The sequence below is a fragment of the Citrus clementina genome, unplaced genomic scaffold (genome assembly GCF_000493195.1).
Source record: "Citrus clementina cultivar Clemenules unplaced genomic scaffold, Citrus_clementina_v1.0 scaffold_8, whole genome shotgun sequence".
NCBI classification, from domain to species: Eukaryota; Viridiplantae; Streptophyta; class Magnoliopsida; order Sapindales; family Rutaceae; genus Citrus; species Citrus x clementina.
Window position 1 is genome coordinate 4817922 of NW_006262022.1, and position 14433 is coordinate 4832354.

A 14433-nucleotide genomic window follows, 5' to 3' on the forward strand; every position below is an offset into this window, starting at 1 on the left:
TTTTTGATGGACAAACAGTCACACTTTTTTTAAATTCACAAAAAAAATCATATCTTTCTACGGTTTGTTTGTAGACTTTTCATACCTAGATTTTCTTTGTATGCATAATAGTAAACGACGAACAAATAATACCATAATATTTTAGGAAATGAAAATAAAATATAAAAACATAATAATTTCTAATTGACTGTAACTCCATATGGTATTATCATGTTTTTATCATTATATTTTTCAATTTACTGTAACTCCATATAGTATTAACATGTATTTTATTTTTACTGTGAAAAATTTTCTGAATTTTGATATTTTTGAGGACCCAAGCATCATGATAAATAAACTTGCACTGTTAATCCAGTACACTTTATCTTCGTGTATATAAAAGAGTAGCAGATATAAGCCTTGTCATACAACTCAATATCTCACAAAGGTTATCTCTGAGGAATCTTGGTTTAATTGACAACATGAGACCACTCTTTGTTCTCTGCACACTTTCGGTGCTTCTCTTGGTATGATTTTTAAGTTGAATGTTATTATTCATTTAGAAGTTAATTTCTGCAGAAATATTAGAACTGGCAATTTCTAATCTTTTTATTAGTTTTTGCATTAATATAGTGCTTGGTCTAATTGCTATCTTTGTTTTTCTTTTCGTATTTCAGCTTGCAAGCACAATTGATGCAAGGAAATACCTGGAGGAATATTGGAGAATTGCCATGAAAGGACAGCCTATGCCTGAATCAGTCCAAGACCTACTTGCCGGGGATCGTGCCGCTTCTACCACCGATGAGAATGCTGATCAAAAGTCAAATCCTTTAATTGTATCCTATAATGTTCAGCCGTCCGAGGTGGAATCCTTGGCCAAGAATTTTAACCCGAGGCCGAATATTTTTTTCTACGGTTTCCACAACAGTCATAACGACCAGCCATCCGAGGTGGAATCCTTGGCCAAGAATTTTAACCCGAGGCCGAATATTTTTTTCTACGGTTTCCACAACAGTCATAACGACCAGCCATCCGAGGTGAAATCCTTTGATAAAGACGTATTGAAACCTGATAATAAAGTTGACGCTAATGCTTAAATGAAAATCATGTTTTCATCAACGGAGAGAATTAGCCCCTAATGATGTTAAGCAACTGGTCTACTCTCGTCTGTCGTCATAATAAGCGTTTGTATTAGGTTTTTCAATTAAATAAGTGGCCGGCGGCCTAGTGCTCTGGCTATGTTATTGTGTGTGTGGGTCGTTACTTTTGCTGTACATGGTAATGCGAAAGAGGTATGCAAATAAGTTGATGCAGTTGAAGGATGTGATCAGTGTAAAATATTATTGGATAAAAGCGTATGTTTAAGGTCTTCTTTTCTTTATTTATTTTTGTAAATGGGCCCAATTGAATTTTCCTACTGATGAATGATATACATAACCCTTATCAGCGCAATGGGAAAATTAGCAAAAGCAATGAAATTAAACTAGCAAAAGATTTAAAAAATTTTGATGAAATTTTTGTTTATAATAGATATGGTAAATTGATTGATTCGCACCGACCTTCCAATTATATAGAGATTCATGACGTACAAAAGGAAATGATGACGCTATTATAATTTTGAGAATTTAAATTGATAATCGTTGAGTCAATTCTGGGCTTAACTCTGTGCCTTTTCTATCGGCAATAGCCCATCCCAAAGCAGTCGTCTTGTGATCTCTCGAATTAAATCCCAAAACTCATTATATATAAACCACTCAAGTCTTAACTTCCTTTCACATATGAGATCAGTTATTTTTCTTTATTTTTCCAACTCTAAGGAAGTATTTTGATGTCAATTTATTATTTACTCTAAAGTGTAAATATTCATTAGTCTCTATATTTTAATTTAATTGTCCGTTTAATTCTTCTATTTTTAAAAATGTCTTAAAATACTGTTGCTGTTAAATATATCACACTTCTACCCTTATTTTTTCTTTTCTTTTATAATAATACCGCTGTAATAATATTTTTTTCCTTCTTGAGGATATTAATGAAAAGAAAAAAAATGTTAATTTAGCAAATTAGCCTTGTAAGTAACATACAAATTTCCACAAAATGTTAGTGTTTTACTTTTAGAATTAATTTGGTAAATTAATTTTTTATAAAATAAATATTAGTAAAATTGTAACAAGGATACTGAACATTTCTTTAAGTTGGCTAATATTAATTATTTATAAATAAACTATTAACCAGATTATTTCACATGTACAAAAAATACTAGTTTTTTATATTGATATTTATTGGTTAATTTTCTAATAAATAGTTATTGGTCAATTTACTAATTAAATTTTTATAGACAAATTAATTAATGTCAAGAATATTATTGTAAGGGTATTATTTTAAAAGTAAAGAACACTTAAAAGCAAGAATGTAACATATTTAACTACAACAGTAACTTTTAAGGCATTTTTTAAAATATAAAGAGTAAATGGACACTTAATTCAAAATATATGAATTAAACTAAAACTTGCTCCCAAAACATCATTTTGAGCATGTAAATATATCATTTCAAAAAGTTCTTATAGAGATAACTCATAATCTTTCACTTATAACGAGGACCACCTTTATAGTTTGAAATAATTTCATTTGAATAACATGTTTTATTTGCAAATGACTTTTCAACCTCCTTTAAATTTGCTATATTGTTATTTTTCTTAACATAAATCTTTAAGAATCTATTACTAGTAAGTGTAAGATATGATATCTAATAGACTATCTAACACAAATTAAATAAATAAGTTGTAATTTATTAAAAAATAATTGCTTTTATGATGGTAATTAATGGTGACAATAAAAAAAATTCAACTCAATAATAAGAAAATTCTATGATGGAGTGACTAAAATTACAGTATCCATGACGATATAAACATAAATTTTATAAATTACATATAAGACTAGTAAATAGAAGGTATAATAAGTAAATTAATATAAGAGTGGCAAATTGGTGTTTTAAAATCACAAACAAAACAAACACTTAGTAAAAATAATACAAAACTTGTAAATCAACATTAAACTTTAATTAAGTAAAAACAGTTTATCCATTTAATTTAATTAAACAAAAAATTAACTCATCAATTGGAAACAAAAAAAAACATTGTATTGAAAACAATTTGGAATAAGTTTTATTGAATTGGTTTAACTATAAATTCTATATTAATTTTAGGACATTTACAAATTTTCTTTTCATTTTCCTATAATAGTATTTATTTACTACACAAGTTAATTACGTAAAATTATTTTTCTTAATGTGGATCAAGTCAAAACAAAATAAAAAAATATTCTTATATTACTAGACATAGGTGATATATCAATAAAATTGGATCTAATTTTCAGTTTAACACATATTTTATGTAGTTTTAAACTCTGCTTCTTAACTGTACTTAAAGATCATTCAAGTTTTCTGTCAATAAGATTTCGAATAATGCAAAATCACCTTAAGTTACAAATAGCTAGCTTTCAAAAACATGAAAAGAGTAGTTTTTTAAAATTTGATTTTGAGAATTAATTTTATTCTTAATAAAATTTTACATATATTATTACATATATTACATAAACCCAAGACTGTCAATTTTTTTGTTTAAAACGAAAACCAGTAAATATATAAGGTTAATTATTATTATAAAGTTACACATCTTGACATTTGTAGTAAGAACATGAGAGGATACCTGGAGTGTATTGGGATTTGGGCGGAAGAGAAAGGATCCCTTGGAATTGGGAAACAAATGAAATTATCTGCATGGTCCTTGTACTCGTGGAGGGACTGTAACTTCTGAACCAACAATGCTGAAAATGCAGGGTCAAAAATCAACATTAACTTGATGAATAATTGTTTGAAAAAAAAAAAAAAAGGAAGAAAACTTGATTAATATAAAAGAGAGCAAAGGAGCACAACCATACAGAAGTTGTATTAAGGAATATTAATCAAGCTTGATTAACATTCTTCTTCTATCCAACACCACAAGATGAAACACAGTATTCCTGTTGCAGTATATGGTGAGAACTGTAAAGTGCAGGAAGTAGTTTCCTAAGAGAGATGATTGAATTCTCATAATATTTTTTTTTCAGAAAATCATTTTATTTTTAATAAAAGTTTAAAATTTATTTGTTTTTTATTAAGTTGTGTCTCATATTTACTAATAAAGGAAGTTATTTGGGTATATAAGTAGGATGTCTCATCTAACATGCTAGTAGGATAAATCTCTCATCTAATATGCTAGTATTTTGGGTTAAATACCTATAAATTCTAAGCCGAGTCCACAACAGTCCCCAAAATAACTGGATTTAAGTCCTAGCTACACCAGTAGATTGAATAGAAGTGCAAATAAGTTTAACTCTTTTGTCATTCATTTTAGTCTTTTTTCTTTTTTTTCACATACATTGAAAAAGGATAACTCTGTCGTGATTGCCATGGCAGAGCCTATTTCAAACGGTGGTGTATGCTAAAGGAAATTATCATGAGATGAGTGATAAACCATACAATCAGTAGCTACAGCCCACGATTAATCAGCCACATGGCCACAAATATTATTGGCGGTAAATATCTCAACAAAATCACAATAAAGATGAGCATCCTCGAAGATTTGTCATCAACGATCCCTTATTCTAGGCACCATCTTTATTTTGTGCAAGTATCCTTGATATTTCTTATGTACAAATGATTCCATTCCATAATGTAAATAGGACAGCCTGTCTAGTCATTACTCTAAGAGATTTGGCTGGCTTTGACACTTGTATATAAGCTTGTAACCCTCTCGTTCTTTACAAGAAATAAGATAATATTTTCAGCTTAATATTTCTTTTCAGTGAGATCAAAGAAATGAAAAGAGAGATAGTCTATTGGGTTGGCAAATCTACTGAAACAATATTGTTTCCAATCAACTCCGAAATACAACCAATTGAACAACGTTCAGAAATCGAAAATCATTTATTACCAGTAAGATTTATTATTATACGCTATACATATGGCTTTAACAGTCACATTACCAATACATTTTTAATCATGGTAGGTAGGTGCTGGAATGTATACAATATTATCAGCCTGGAAGAAATGGCAGACATGGGAGCTCCCTGGCTCGATCCCAAGCACACGAAACGATGCATGATCTCGACTCCAATGAGACGTATCGATGTGGCAAACTGCTACAGCTTCCACTCTATCTCCATTATCACCACCTAATGAAACACCGAATAACTTGTTCTCAGTCATTTGGCTGTGGCAGTAGAAGATTGCATAAGGGTAAGGCATGATATGACATGCCACCATCTTGGGAGCAACCATTGGTTTAGGCACTTGTAAAATAGTGTAATTTTGGAAAATGGTAGCTGATTTTGTGAGAAATTTTGTGCTTAGAACTCGGAATTTGGTCTCCAATCCGAAAGTTCCGTGTACAAAATCAAGCATGGATTCCAAAGAGGTAGCACAAATTTTGGTTTCTCCTTCGATGGGAGGAACTTCGCAATGATTCAGGGTCCCTTCCATGGCTTTGGCTAGGGGTGAGTCATCTGAGAACGAGAAGAATTGAAGAAGGTAAGGCAGTTGTTTCAATGAAAATGGAATGGAATCTGCTTCTTCTCTAGGCAAAGCCTGAGGATAAGCTGAAGGATCTCTCTTGCGAAAATAAATCGGCATCGTTTCGCCAATCTTTAGATCCTTCAAGGTGAAGAACACCATCGTTGAAGGGTCCATGTGATTCATGTGGGATGGTATTGAATGAGAATCATGAAGATTCTCCGAAAGCACCGGAGCACACTGTAAAACAGTTGAGCAATTCAATATCACAACATAGATGAAAAATCAACAACACAAGTTCTATAAAGTGTAAAACTGAAGGAGCAAAATATATCTTTTTGAGTTATTGCTTTAAGACAACACTTATGTACATGTATTGCAAAGTAAGCCACTTAATTAGCGCACATTGAGGATTATTACCAGAAAGAGTAGAGAAAGAAGGAGGTTCCAAACTGAAAATCTTAACCCCATCTCTTTTCTATTATCGAAGTTTCTTATGTATTTTAGTAATCTTTTTTTGTTTTTTTTTTAAGGGAGAGGAAACACAGATAACAAGTGAAGCAGAAAGAGAAGAGATTGTGTGACTGTATATGTCAACAACCAAATGATGTGTGTTGATTTTCAAGTGGAAATTTATAGCCTGCATAAGCTGAACTTGTTCTACTGTGCTGATTAATTGAATCACAACACAGTTTGAATAATGACCTTAATAGTCCAATCCAGCAAAGAATTCAGCACTCCAATCATATGGGGACACACGTATTGCACCTTCATCATGTCTGCGGATTTTAATAGTTTTGACTGAGTGAATGATTACTTCAATTGATAACATTGCATATTAGATTACCAGACCTAAAATTGATTTCTTATTAAAAAAATTACTTGCAATTTGAAACTCTCTTTGACACATTAATTACAGACTCGAAATCTGTATCAATATTCCCCATACATAGACAGAACTGAGCAGAAAAAGTGGGAAGGCAGATCGTAAACAAATTCGACATGGTAGTTTCCAAGGATGAATAGCATTTTTTTCATTCAAAAATGGGATAATATATCCTTCAGTCATGTAATGTACACTAAGGCGGCGTATGGTTGGGAGGAGAGAACAAAGGAGAGGAAAGTAATTTAAATTTTCTTTTTATTTTCATTGTTTGGTTTGTCAAAATATATAAGAATTTAATTTCCATTAGAATTTAATATCCATCATAATTTGAATTCCACACCAAGTAGTGAAGAATTTAAATTCCTCTTATGTTAGAAACTAAAGTTTCCAAAATTACCCTTCAACTTGTTTAATGTCATTAATAATTATTATTTATAATTTTATTTTATTGATTTAATATTATAAATGGATCACCGCCGGAAAGTCGCCGGACTACCGCCGGAAAGTCACTGGAAAGTTACCGGGCCACCCCGGAATGTTTCCGGAAAGTCACCGGACCACTGCTGAACGTTGCCATAAGGTAGTTTCCAAGGATGAATAGCATTTTTTTCATTCGAAAATGGGATAATTTATCCTTCAGTCACGTAATGTAAACACTAAAGCTCTTCTCAACCTAGTGTGCGTCGGATATTTGAGCGTCGGGGTTCCAGTCTCCCGTACAATCTTTTAAATTTTTTTTTGTCAAATTAACAGGTTGCACTCACTGTATTTCCATGGATCACACTACTTCAACTAAAAGATAAGATAATAAGTATCTTTAGGATTTTACTGAATGATTTTTAAGTAGTTTTTATTAATTAATTATTCGAATTCGAATTAAAAAAAGACTAAAAAATTCATCTGAATTTTTCTCACTCCCAATCTTTAAAAATATAACAAATAATAAGTCATATAAACAATGTTTTAAATGCAATTTTCACTTCAAACATATTTCATTTGAAGTTTAATTATATTCTCCGGTGGAACCTGGATAAGTTGAAAAAAAATTTATTAATAAAAAAAATGTACATCTAATTGTCTTACGATGGGTCAAGAACAAAAGGTTAAAGGATAATATACGTGGACATGATAATGCAGAAACCGAAAATCAAAAGGGCACGAGACAAATGAAAGAGACGTGTGATTGCAGGTCGATTATCTTCTCATCAGTAGCCACTAGCACACATCCCCTTAATCAAAATCTTTTTCAATATTGTTTATTATATAAATGGATATTGGTAGTGGTTGAACTTCTATTATTTAATTATGTTTGTCATTTTCCATCACTACAACAACAGATGATTCATGTAGGATCGGTCAATAATTGTCGCCCAATGTTTTGTCTTTTTCATAATTTAGTTATTTTTGTTCATATGTCTGACGAAGAAGTTTTAATTTTGCAAGAGAAATTCAAGTGGATAAGACCTTGTCGACTTGTCTTCTGCTGCAGAATCCTGATAATCATGCCAAATTCAAAAAGTGGCAAAAGCAAAAGGCTAACTTCTTAATGAATTCAATATTATTATGAATTTGGTGCTAGCTCAATCTTGAAAATGATCCAAAAATTAAAAAGTAAACATATAATAATCACATCTACACATGTACATTATTAGTGAGTCATTGATGATATATCACGAATTCATTAGCTGATTAATTAAAGATACCACGAAAATATTATATCATTAGCTGGTCTAAAAAAGTAGTCAATAAGAAAATGAAAGGTAAATTCATAAATTTCAGCCGGATTTTTTTTTTTTTTAAAAGGACCAATAATTGTAGGAAATGGCTAGCTTCTTATCCTCTTCACAAAAGATTAAATCCTCTTGAAAAGGTTTGTTACGAAATACATATCATATTACACCAACACTCTCTATTACCATATGAATTTAGATCTTCCCCTAACTTAATATTTCATATAATATTGTAGGAATAATCTTCATCACCAGAGATTAGGATCTTCTCCTAACTTAATATCTCATAAGTGTTGTATGAGATTATTTAGCTCATGTCATTATATTTGTCTAAAGCTAGGATTTAATTTACTTTATACTTTCCTTATTAAACATTAAAACCAATAATTTTCTAGGCTAAGTAAAACCCTGAAATTCAAGTGTGCCGCTTTCTAGCTAACCAAACTGCTGCTTCTTTCTCTACCGGTTTTTTTTTTGCCACAAACTTTAAACTTTGGTATATATAAACTTGAGCAAAGAAGCATTATTGGCAATTAATTCTTGTAAGAATTGTTTATGTAATGGAATCAGACTAGAACAGAATGCATTATTGTTCGATATACGTAGTCTACAATAACAATTGAAGACACCTGAAGATAATATCAATTATAGACAATTGTTATTGCAATATATTCAATGCATTATTGCTATCGCTTGTCTGCAATTAATTTTATCTAAATTAAGCTGATATATCTCATTTCAGTGTACTAATAATTAAGTTGAACGTTGATGCAGCTACTGCTATTTCGAGGAACACAGCTTTTCTAGGAGCCATTAGTCGTAATGTGAGAGGGGAGATTAATTATGGCAGTAGCTATCTAAAGTAAAATTTTGGAGATATTGAATTCGTTCAAGCAGAAGCAATGACATTTGGGATCGAAATATGCAAACGGCACGGGTCTATTTCCATTAATTATTGAATCAGATACTCAGAATGTTGTCAATCTTGCTGCATCACTTGAAAGTACTAGAAAAGAGATTCTTTGAGTGATCTCTGATATTTAATTGTTGGGTAGACAACTGGCAATTTCAAATTTGTATTCATTCCTAGAATATGTAACGTGGAAGTTCATAGATTAGCTAAACTTGCAGTTAGCGATCAGAAAGCCGTATTGTTTGGATTGAGAATATTCCTATAGATGTAAAATCTTATCATTTTTGAAGAATTTTTTACTTTGAAAATAAAATAATTAGGGGCCATCTCTATCGTTGCGAATTGTAATTCTCATAGACTTTGCGGTCCATGATTAATCACCCACATGAGCATGCTCCACCAACCTTCCACAGCATGTTACCACTTCTTCCAATCTGTGTATACACACGCACACACACCAGTATGGCCTCCATGCAAATTACAAACGCAGTATCTAATATTGTTTGCCACTGGCCAGAAACATGAATATCAAAGCCTTATTTGTTCTCTCCACACTGCTCTCATTGCTTCTCTTGGTATGTATCATTTGATCAGTAATAATGTTAGGTTAATCACATATTCATTATATAAAATATTTTGTACAAAATTGATAACACATAATGTAAAGTATCAATGTGATGAGAACACCACACAACCCGATCATTATTTTGTATTTTCATTCTACCAATACTATTTTATCACATCAGCTCTAAGAGTAGCTTAATTATAGCTAGCTCTAGCATTACGCGTTTTGATTCAAATGATTTTCGAATTTTTATCATTTGCATGGTCAATATATAGTTCCTCTCTCTCTTTTTTTTCCCCCTCTTAATTGTTTTCCTTGTGTGCAGTTTGCCAACATGATAGATGCGAGAAAAGACCTGAGAGATTATTGGAGAATTGTCGTGAAAAATGAAGACATGCCTGGGGAATCAACTCAAGGTCTCATTCCTGAAGATCAAGCCTCGACCATCTCTAAAACCACAGCCTATTGCCGTACACATGAAGATTCTGAGCACACCATGGAGAAGCCTTTTGTCAATAAGAACTTAGAGCTGATGCCTGATGTTTCAATCTATGACAACGGCATTAAGACGACGAAACAAAAGGCTTTTGTCAAGGACCTCGAGCTCATGCCTGATGTTTCAATTTATGACAACGGCATTAAACCAAAAGATAAGCAGAGATCCTTCGCCAAGAACTTCGAGTTCATGCCTGATGTTTCAATTTACGACAACGGCATTAAGCCAACCGAACAAAAGTTCTTCGCCAAGGACTTCGAGCTCATGCCTGATGTTTCTATTTATGACAATGGTGTAAAGCTACCCAAACAAAGGTTCTCTGCCAAGGACTTCGAACTCATGCCTGATGTTTCAATTTATAACAATGGTGTAAAGCTAGCCAAACAAAGGCATTCGCCAAAGACTTCGAGCTCATGCCTGATGTTTCAATTTATGACAATGATATTAAACCAACGAAGAAGAGTTCATATGCCAAGGACTTTGAGCTGAAGGCTGATATTTCAATTCATGAACCGACCCAACAAAAATAGGTTATTAGTAGTACGGATCCGCAGCCAGATGCTACAATTTATCATAATTAAATAGATGATCATGCTTGCAATCAGGCGCAGGATGGAGTCTCTTACCATATTTAATGATCCAGAAGAGTAGCCACACACGTGCAATAATGCTTTCCTTGTTTGTGTGTTGTCAAAAGCGCTGTTTAAAGTAATGTAATAAGTGCTGAAATAACCCATTCAATAAAATTATGTCATGCGTCTTTAATTTTTTTTTCCTCTCTCTCTTAAACAATCTTATGATAGATTATTTACAAGTTATAATTTATAAAGGGATAAACTATGTTAAAATAATGATTTTTACATAAATATTCTATCCATTAATCTCGTATATATAGCTAATTAAGTTTGTATTTAAATTTTTATTTACAACGACATGCTTAGATGGTAAGAGGGTTGGGTCAATCAAAATTAATTTTTTCACCCTGATCTCTCTAAGATTCGAACTTAGGTGGCTAGCTAACTAAGATTATTTGAAACCATTCGGTTAGGTTTCTAGGTGATACAACCATTGCACAGCCGGTTGCTCAAGCTAGGCCTAAGAGACAACCCAAAATTCCCTTCAAGCTTCAAGATTTTGTGCGGGAATGATGGTGCACCGATTACAGCACTTAGATATTCTTAAGATATTGTGCTGAATTTGTTATTTACTTATTATTGCAATTCTGTTTTTCTGTGCTGTCAAGTTTATTAGAGAGAATATTTTTTAGCCGTTTCTAGAATTTGTCTGTAGGTCTCTTGAATGAGAATTTAAGAAAATGAATGAACAAGAAAAGGGAAGCTCCTTAAAATCCAAAATACAATTCCTCTGTTCCTTTATTTTCTCTAGTCTCTACTCTTTACTCTTTCCAATTCTGGAGGACTCCACCCTCTAAAGTGGAAACTTAAATTCCAGAACTTGCTGCTGCTATCAGTCATGCCCATCATTTGGTGCTTTCATTGAGAGATGACAAACGAGGGTATGCAAACACGATATCGAGCCCTTGAAGAACAGGTCACACAACTCAAAGAATCGACCCAAAAATCCCATGAAGACCTACGCCAAATCATAATACAACAGCAACAAATTAACCAAAGTTCACAACAAAACCTACAAGGTGCACAACAAGCCCTACAAAACTCTATAGCAGAGCTTGCTGCCAGAGTTACCATGATGGCACCCTCTCAAATTGGGTCCTCCACAATCCTACCAGCCTCTGCACCACAAAATACACAACTTGTACAAGCTCAACTACAACCCACACAAAGCACAAGATCTATACGATGTGATCTATCAACATTTGATGGATCTAACCCCTTAGATTGGATATTTCAAGCTGAAAAATACTTTTCTTTCTATGAAACCCCAGAGGAACAACGGATTGATATCGCCAATTTCTATATGACTAGCCAAGCACTCTCTTGGTTCCAATGGATGCACAAGAATCAACAATTATCTTCCTGGGCAGCTCTCACCCGAGTTATTGAAAGCAGGTTTAGCCCTTCCTCATATATTAATCACCGAGCCACTTTATTCAAACTTACCCAAACAAGTTCTGTAGAGGCTTACCAATCAGCCATTGAAAACATCTGTAACAAAGTCACCAACCTTCACCCAGATGCCATTTTAGATTGCTTTATCTCAGGTTTAAAACCAACCATTCAAAATGAGTTAGCTATTCATAAACCTTCTAACCTTCCTGATGCAATTGCTTTAGCCAAATTGATTGAAGATAAATTGCAATCTTATAACCAAAAATCCATTTCATGGAAACCAACCAATACACCAATACCCATATATACCCGCAATGAAACAAATATACGGCCAGACCCACGGCCTCCACTTTTACCCCTTCTACCACCAAATCCATCAAAACCACCAAAGACCGCCATTCCTACTCATCATCTCACGGCCGCCGAGATGCAAACACGTCGTGCTCAAGGCTTGTGCTTCAATTGCGATGAATGATTCAAGCCGGTTCATCGTTGTCGCACTCGCCCTTATATGTTATTGTTGACAGAGGAACCATTAGAAAGTTTTCAAGAAGAAGAAATATTGGTGGAGGATACGGTGCCTAAAGAAGAAGCAGCGAATCCAAGCCCCGAAATTTCTTTTCATGCTTTGATTGGAACAACTGGTCCCCAGACCTTCAGACTCAGTGCAAAAATTAACAATCAACCTTTATCAGTAGTGGTTGACACTAGGAGTACACATAATTATCTTCACCCACGGTTGGCTCACTTCCTTCATTTGGCTATTAAGAAGACAATGAGGTTTTTGGTAGCTGTCGTCAATAGGGAACGGATTCGCAGCGAAGGTCACTGTTCGAAAGTTAAATTCGAGATGCAGGGTGTTGAATTTGAAGCTGACTTTCATATACTAGATTTTTCTGGAGCTGATGTTGTTTTGGGGGTACAATGGCTGGAGAAGTTGGGGAAAATTATCACTGATCACAAAGCCCTAACTATGGAATTTACATATAAAAGGCAGCTTATTAAACTTGAAGGAGCTCAAAATATTCGGCCCAACCCCACTCCTATATCCTTTCACTAACTCAAAAGACTACATCAGACTACCTCAATAGCTCAGTACTTCCGTTTAGAACTCCAACCAGCCAATCCATCTTCAACCCAGAATATTCACCAGTCCATAGATTCCACCCTTCACCAAGATTTCCTAACACTACTAAACCAATATTCAGTTGTATTTAGCATCCCAAAAGGCCTTCCACCAAATAGACCCCTCAACTACAAAATCACTATTCTCCCAGAATCTACTACTGTGAATGTTAAACCATACCACTACCCTTATTACCAAAAAGATGAAATCGAGAGGCAAGTTCAAGAAATGCTTCAAGATCAAATTATAAAACCTTCCACCAACTCATTCTCCTCACTCGTCCTCTTGGTTCGCAAAAAAGATGGGACATGGCAATTTTGTGTCGATTATAGAGCTCTAAATGCCATCACTATCAAGGATCGATTTCCGATACCTACAGTAGATGAATTACTAGATAAATTACATGGGGCCATCATTTTTTCAAAGATTGATTTACGGAGTGGGTATTTTCAAATTCGGATCCACCCATCCGACATTCCGAAAACCACATTTCGAACATATGAAGGTCATTACGAGTTTTTTGTAATGCCCTTTGGGTTGTCCATTGCCACCTCCATATTTCAAGCCACAATGAACTCTATTTTCAAACCTTATCTTAGTAAGTTCATTCTAGTTTTTTTTTACGACATTATTGTTTACAGTTGATCCCATGAAGAACACATTTATCATCTCAAAATTGTTCTATAGCTGCTCCACCAAAACCAATTGTATGCTAAGTTGTCCAAGTGCAGTTTCGGCCAAGCTAAATTAGAGTATCTCAGCCATTTTGTTTCAGCCCAAGGAGTGAGTGTTGATCCCACCAAAATTCAAGCTGTCTTAAATTGGCCTAAACCAAAAACAATTGCTGTTGTGAGGGGTTTCCTTGTACTCACAGGATATTACCAACGTTTTGTAAAGGGGTATGCCCAAATTACAAGCCCATTAACTGATTTGCTTAAGAAGGACGGATTTGACTGGGGTGAAGCTGCTGACTTACCTTTTGAGCGTCTCAAACGCGCTCTGACTGAAGTTTATGTCTTAGCCTTACCAGATTTTTCCAAAGCCTTTGCAGTGGAAACAGATGCCTCTGGTCTCGCTGTGGGTGTGATTCTCTCCCAAAATCGACATCCAATTGCTTATTTCAGTAAGAAGTTGCCACCAAGACTTCAATCTGCATCTGC

The 14433-nt window shown here is 33.7% G+C and overlaps 3 protein-coding genes across 5 annotated transcripts; 2 read left to right on the forward strand and 1 right to left on the reverse strand.

The window, feature by feature from the left end:
• Positions 1-400: 400 nt before the first annotated feature.
• LOC18035051 (organ-specific protein S2) lies at positions 401-1360 on the forward strand. 3 transcript variants are annotated; one of them, XM_024179385.1, is made up of 3 exons: positions 401-506; positions 657-929; positions 1017-1360. In XM_024179385.1, the coding sequence occupies exons 1-3, from the start codon at positions 462-464 to the stop codon at positions 1074-1076; spliced, it is 378 nt and encodes a 125-aa protein (XP_024035153.1). In that variant the 5' UTR covers positions 401-461; the 3' UTR covers positions 1077-1360. The 3 variants fall into 3 exon arrangements, with proteins under 3 accessions (XP_024035153.1, XP_024035154.1, XP_006423240.1); XM_024179386.1 differs by having other exon boundaries at positions 657-842; positions 930-1360; XM_006423177.2 differs by having other exon boundaries at positions 657-1360.
• A 3553-nt stretch (positions 1361-4913) lies between these two features.
• On the reverse strand, positions 4914-6209 carry LOC18035606 (BURP domain-containing protein BNM2A). The gene is made up of 2 exons (XM_006423178.2): positions 5948-6209; positions 4914-5767 (listed from the first exon to the last, which is right to left on the reverse strand). Exons 1-2 carry the CDS (start codon positions 5996-5998, stop codon positions 5012-5014), a joined length of 807 nt encoding a protein of 268 aa, XP_006423241.1. The 5' UTR covers positions 5999-6209; the 3' UTR covers positions 4914-5011.
• A 3331-nt stretch (positions 6210-9540) lies between these two features.
• Positions 9541-10788, forward strand: LOC18034577 (organ-specific protein P4). The gene is made up of 2 exons (XM_006423179.2): positions 9541-9631; positions 9947-10788. The coding sequence occupies exons 1-2, from the start codon at positions 9578-9580 to the stop codon at positions 10604-10606; spliced, it is 714 nt and encodes a 237-aa protein (XP_006423242.2). The 5' UTR covers positions 9541-9577; the 3' UTR covers positions 10607-10788.
• The last annotated feature ends 3645 nt before the right edge of the window (positions 10789-14433 follow it).

What these genes read in the sequence shown, in the direction of transcription:
- LOC18035606 (XM_006423178.2), bottom strand. Translation starts at nt 5,998, where the DNA reads ATGGGGTTAAGATTTTCAGTTTGGAACCTCCTTCTTTCTCTACTCTTT. An exon ending in TTCTTTCTCTACTCTTTCTG is followed by an intron (nt 5,768 to 5,947) that starts GTAATAATCCTC and finishes ACTGTTTTACAG; the next exon opens with TGTGCTCCGGTGCTTTCGGA.
- LOC18035051 (XM_006423177.2), top strand. Translation starts at nt 462, where the DNA reads ATGAGACCACTCTTTGTTCTCTGCACACTTTCGGTGCTTCTCTTG. An exon ending in CACTTTCGGTGCTTCTCTTG is followed by an intron (nt 507 to 656) that starts GTATGATTTTTA and finishes TTCGTATTTCAG; the next exon opens with CTTGCAAGCACAATTGATGC.
- LOC18034577 (XM_006423179.2), top strand. Translation starts at nt 9,578, where the DNA reads ATGAATATCAAAGCCTTATTTGTTCTCTCCACACTGCTCTCATTGCTT. An exon ending in TGCTCTCATTGCTTCTCTTG is followed by an intron (nt 9,632 to 9,946) that starts GTATGTATCATT and finishes CCTTGTGTGCAG; the next exon opens with TTTGCCAACATGATAGATGC.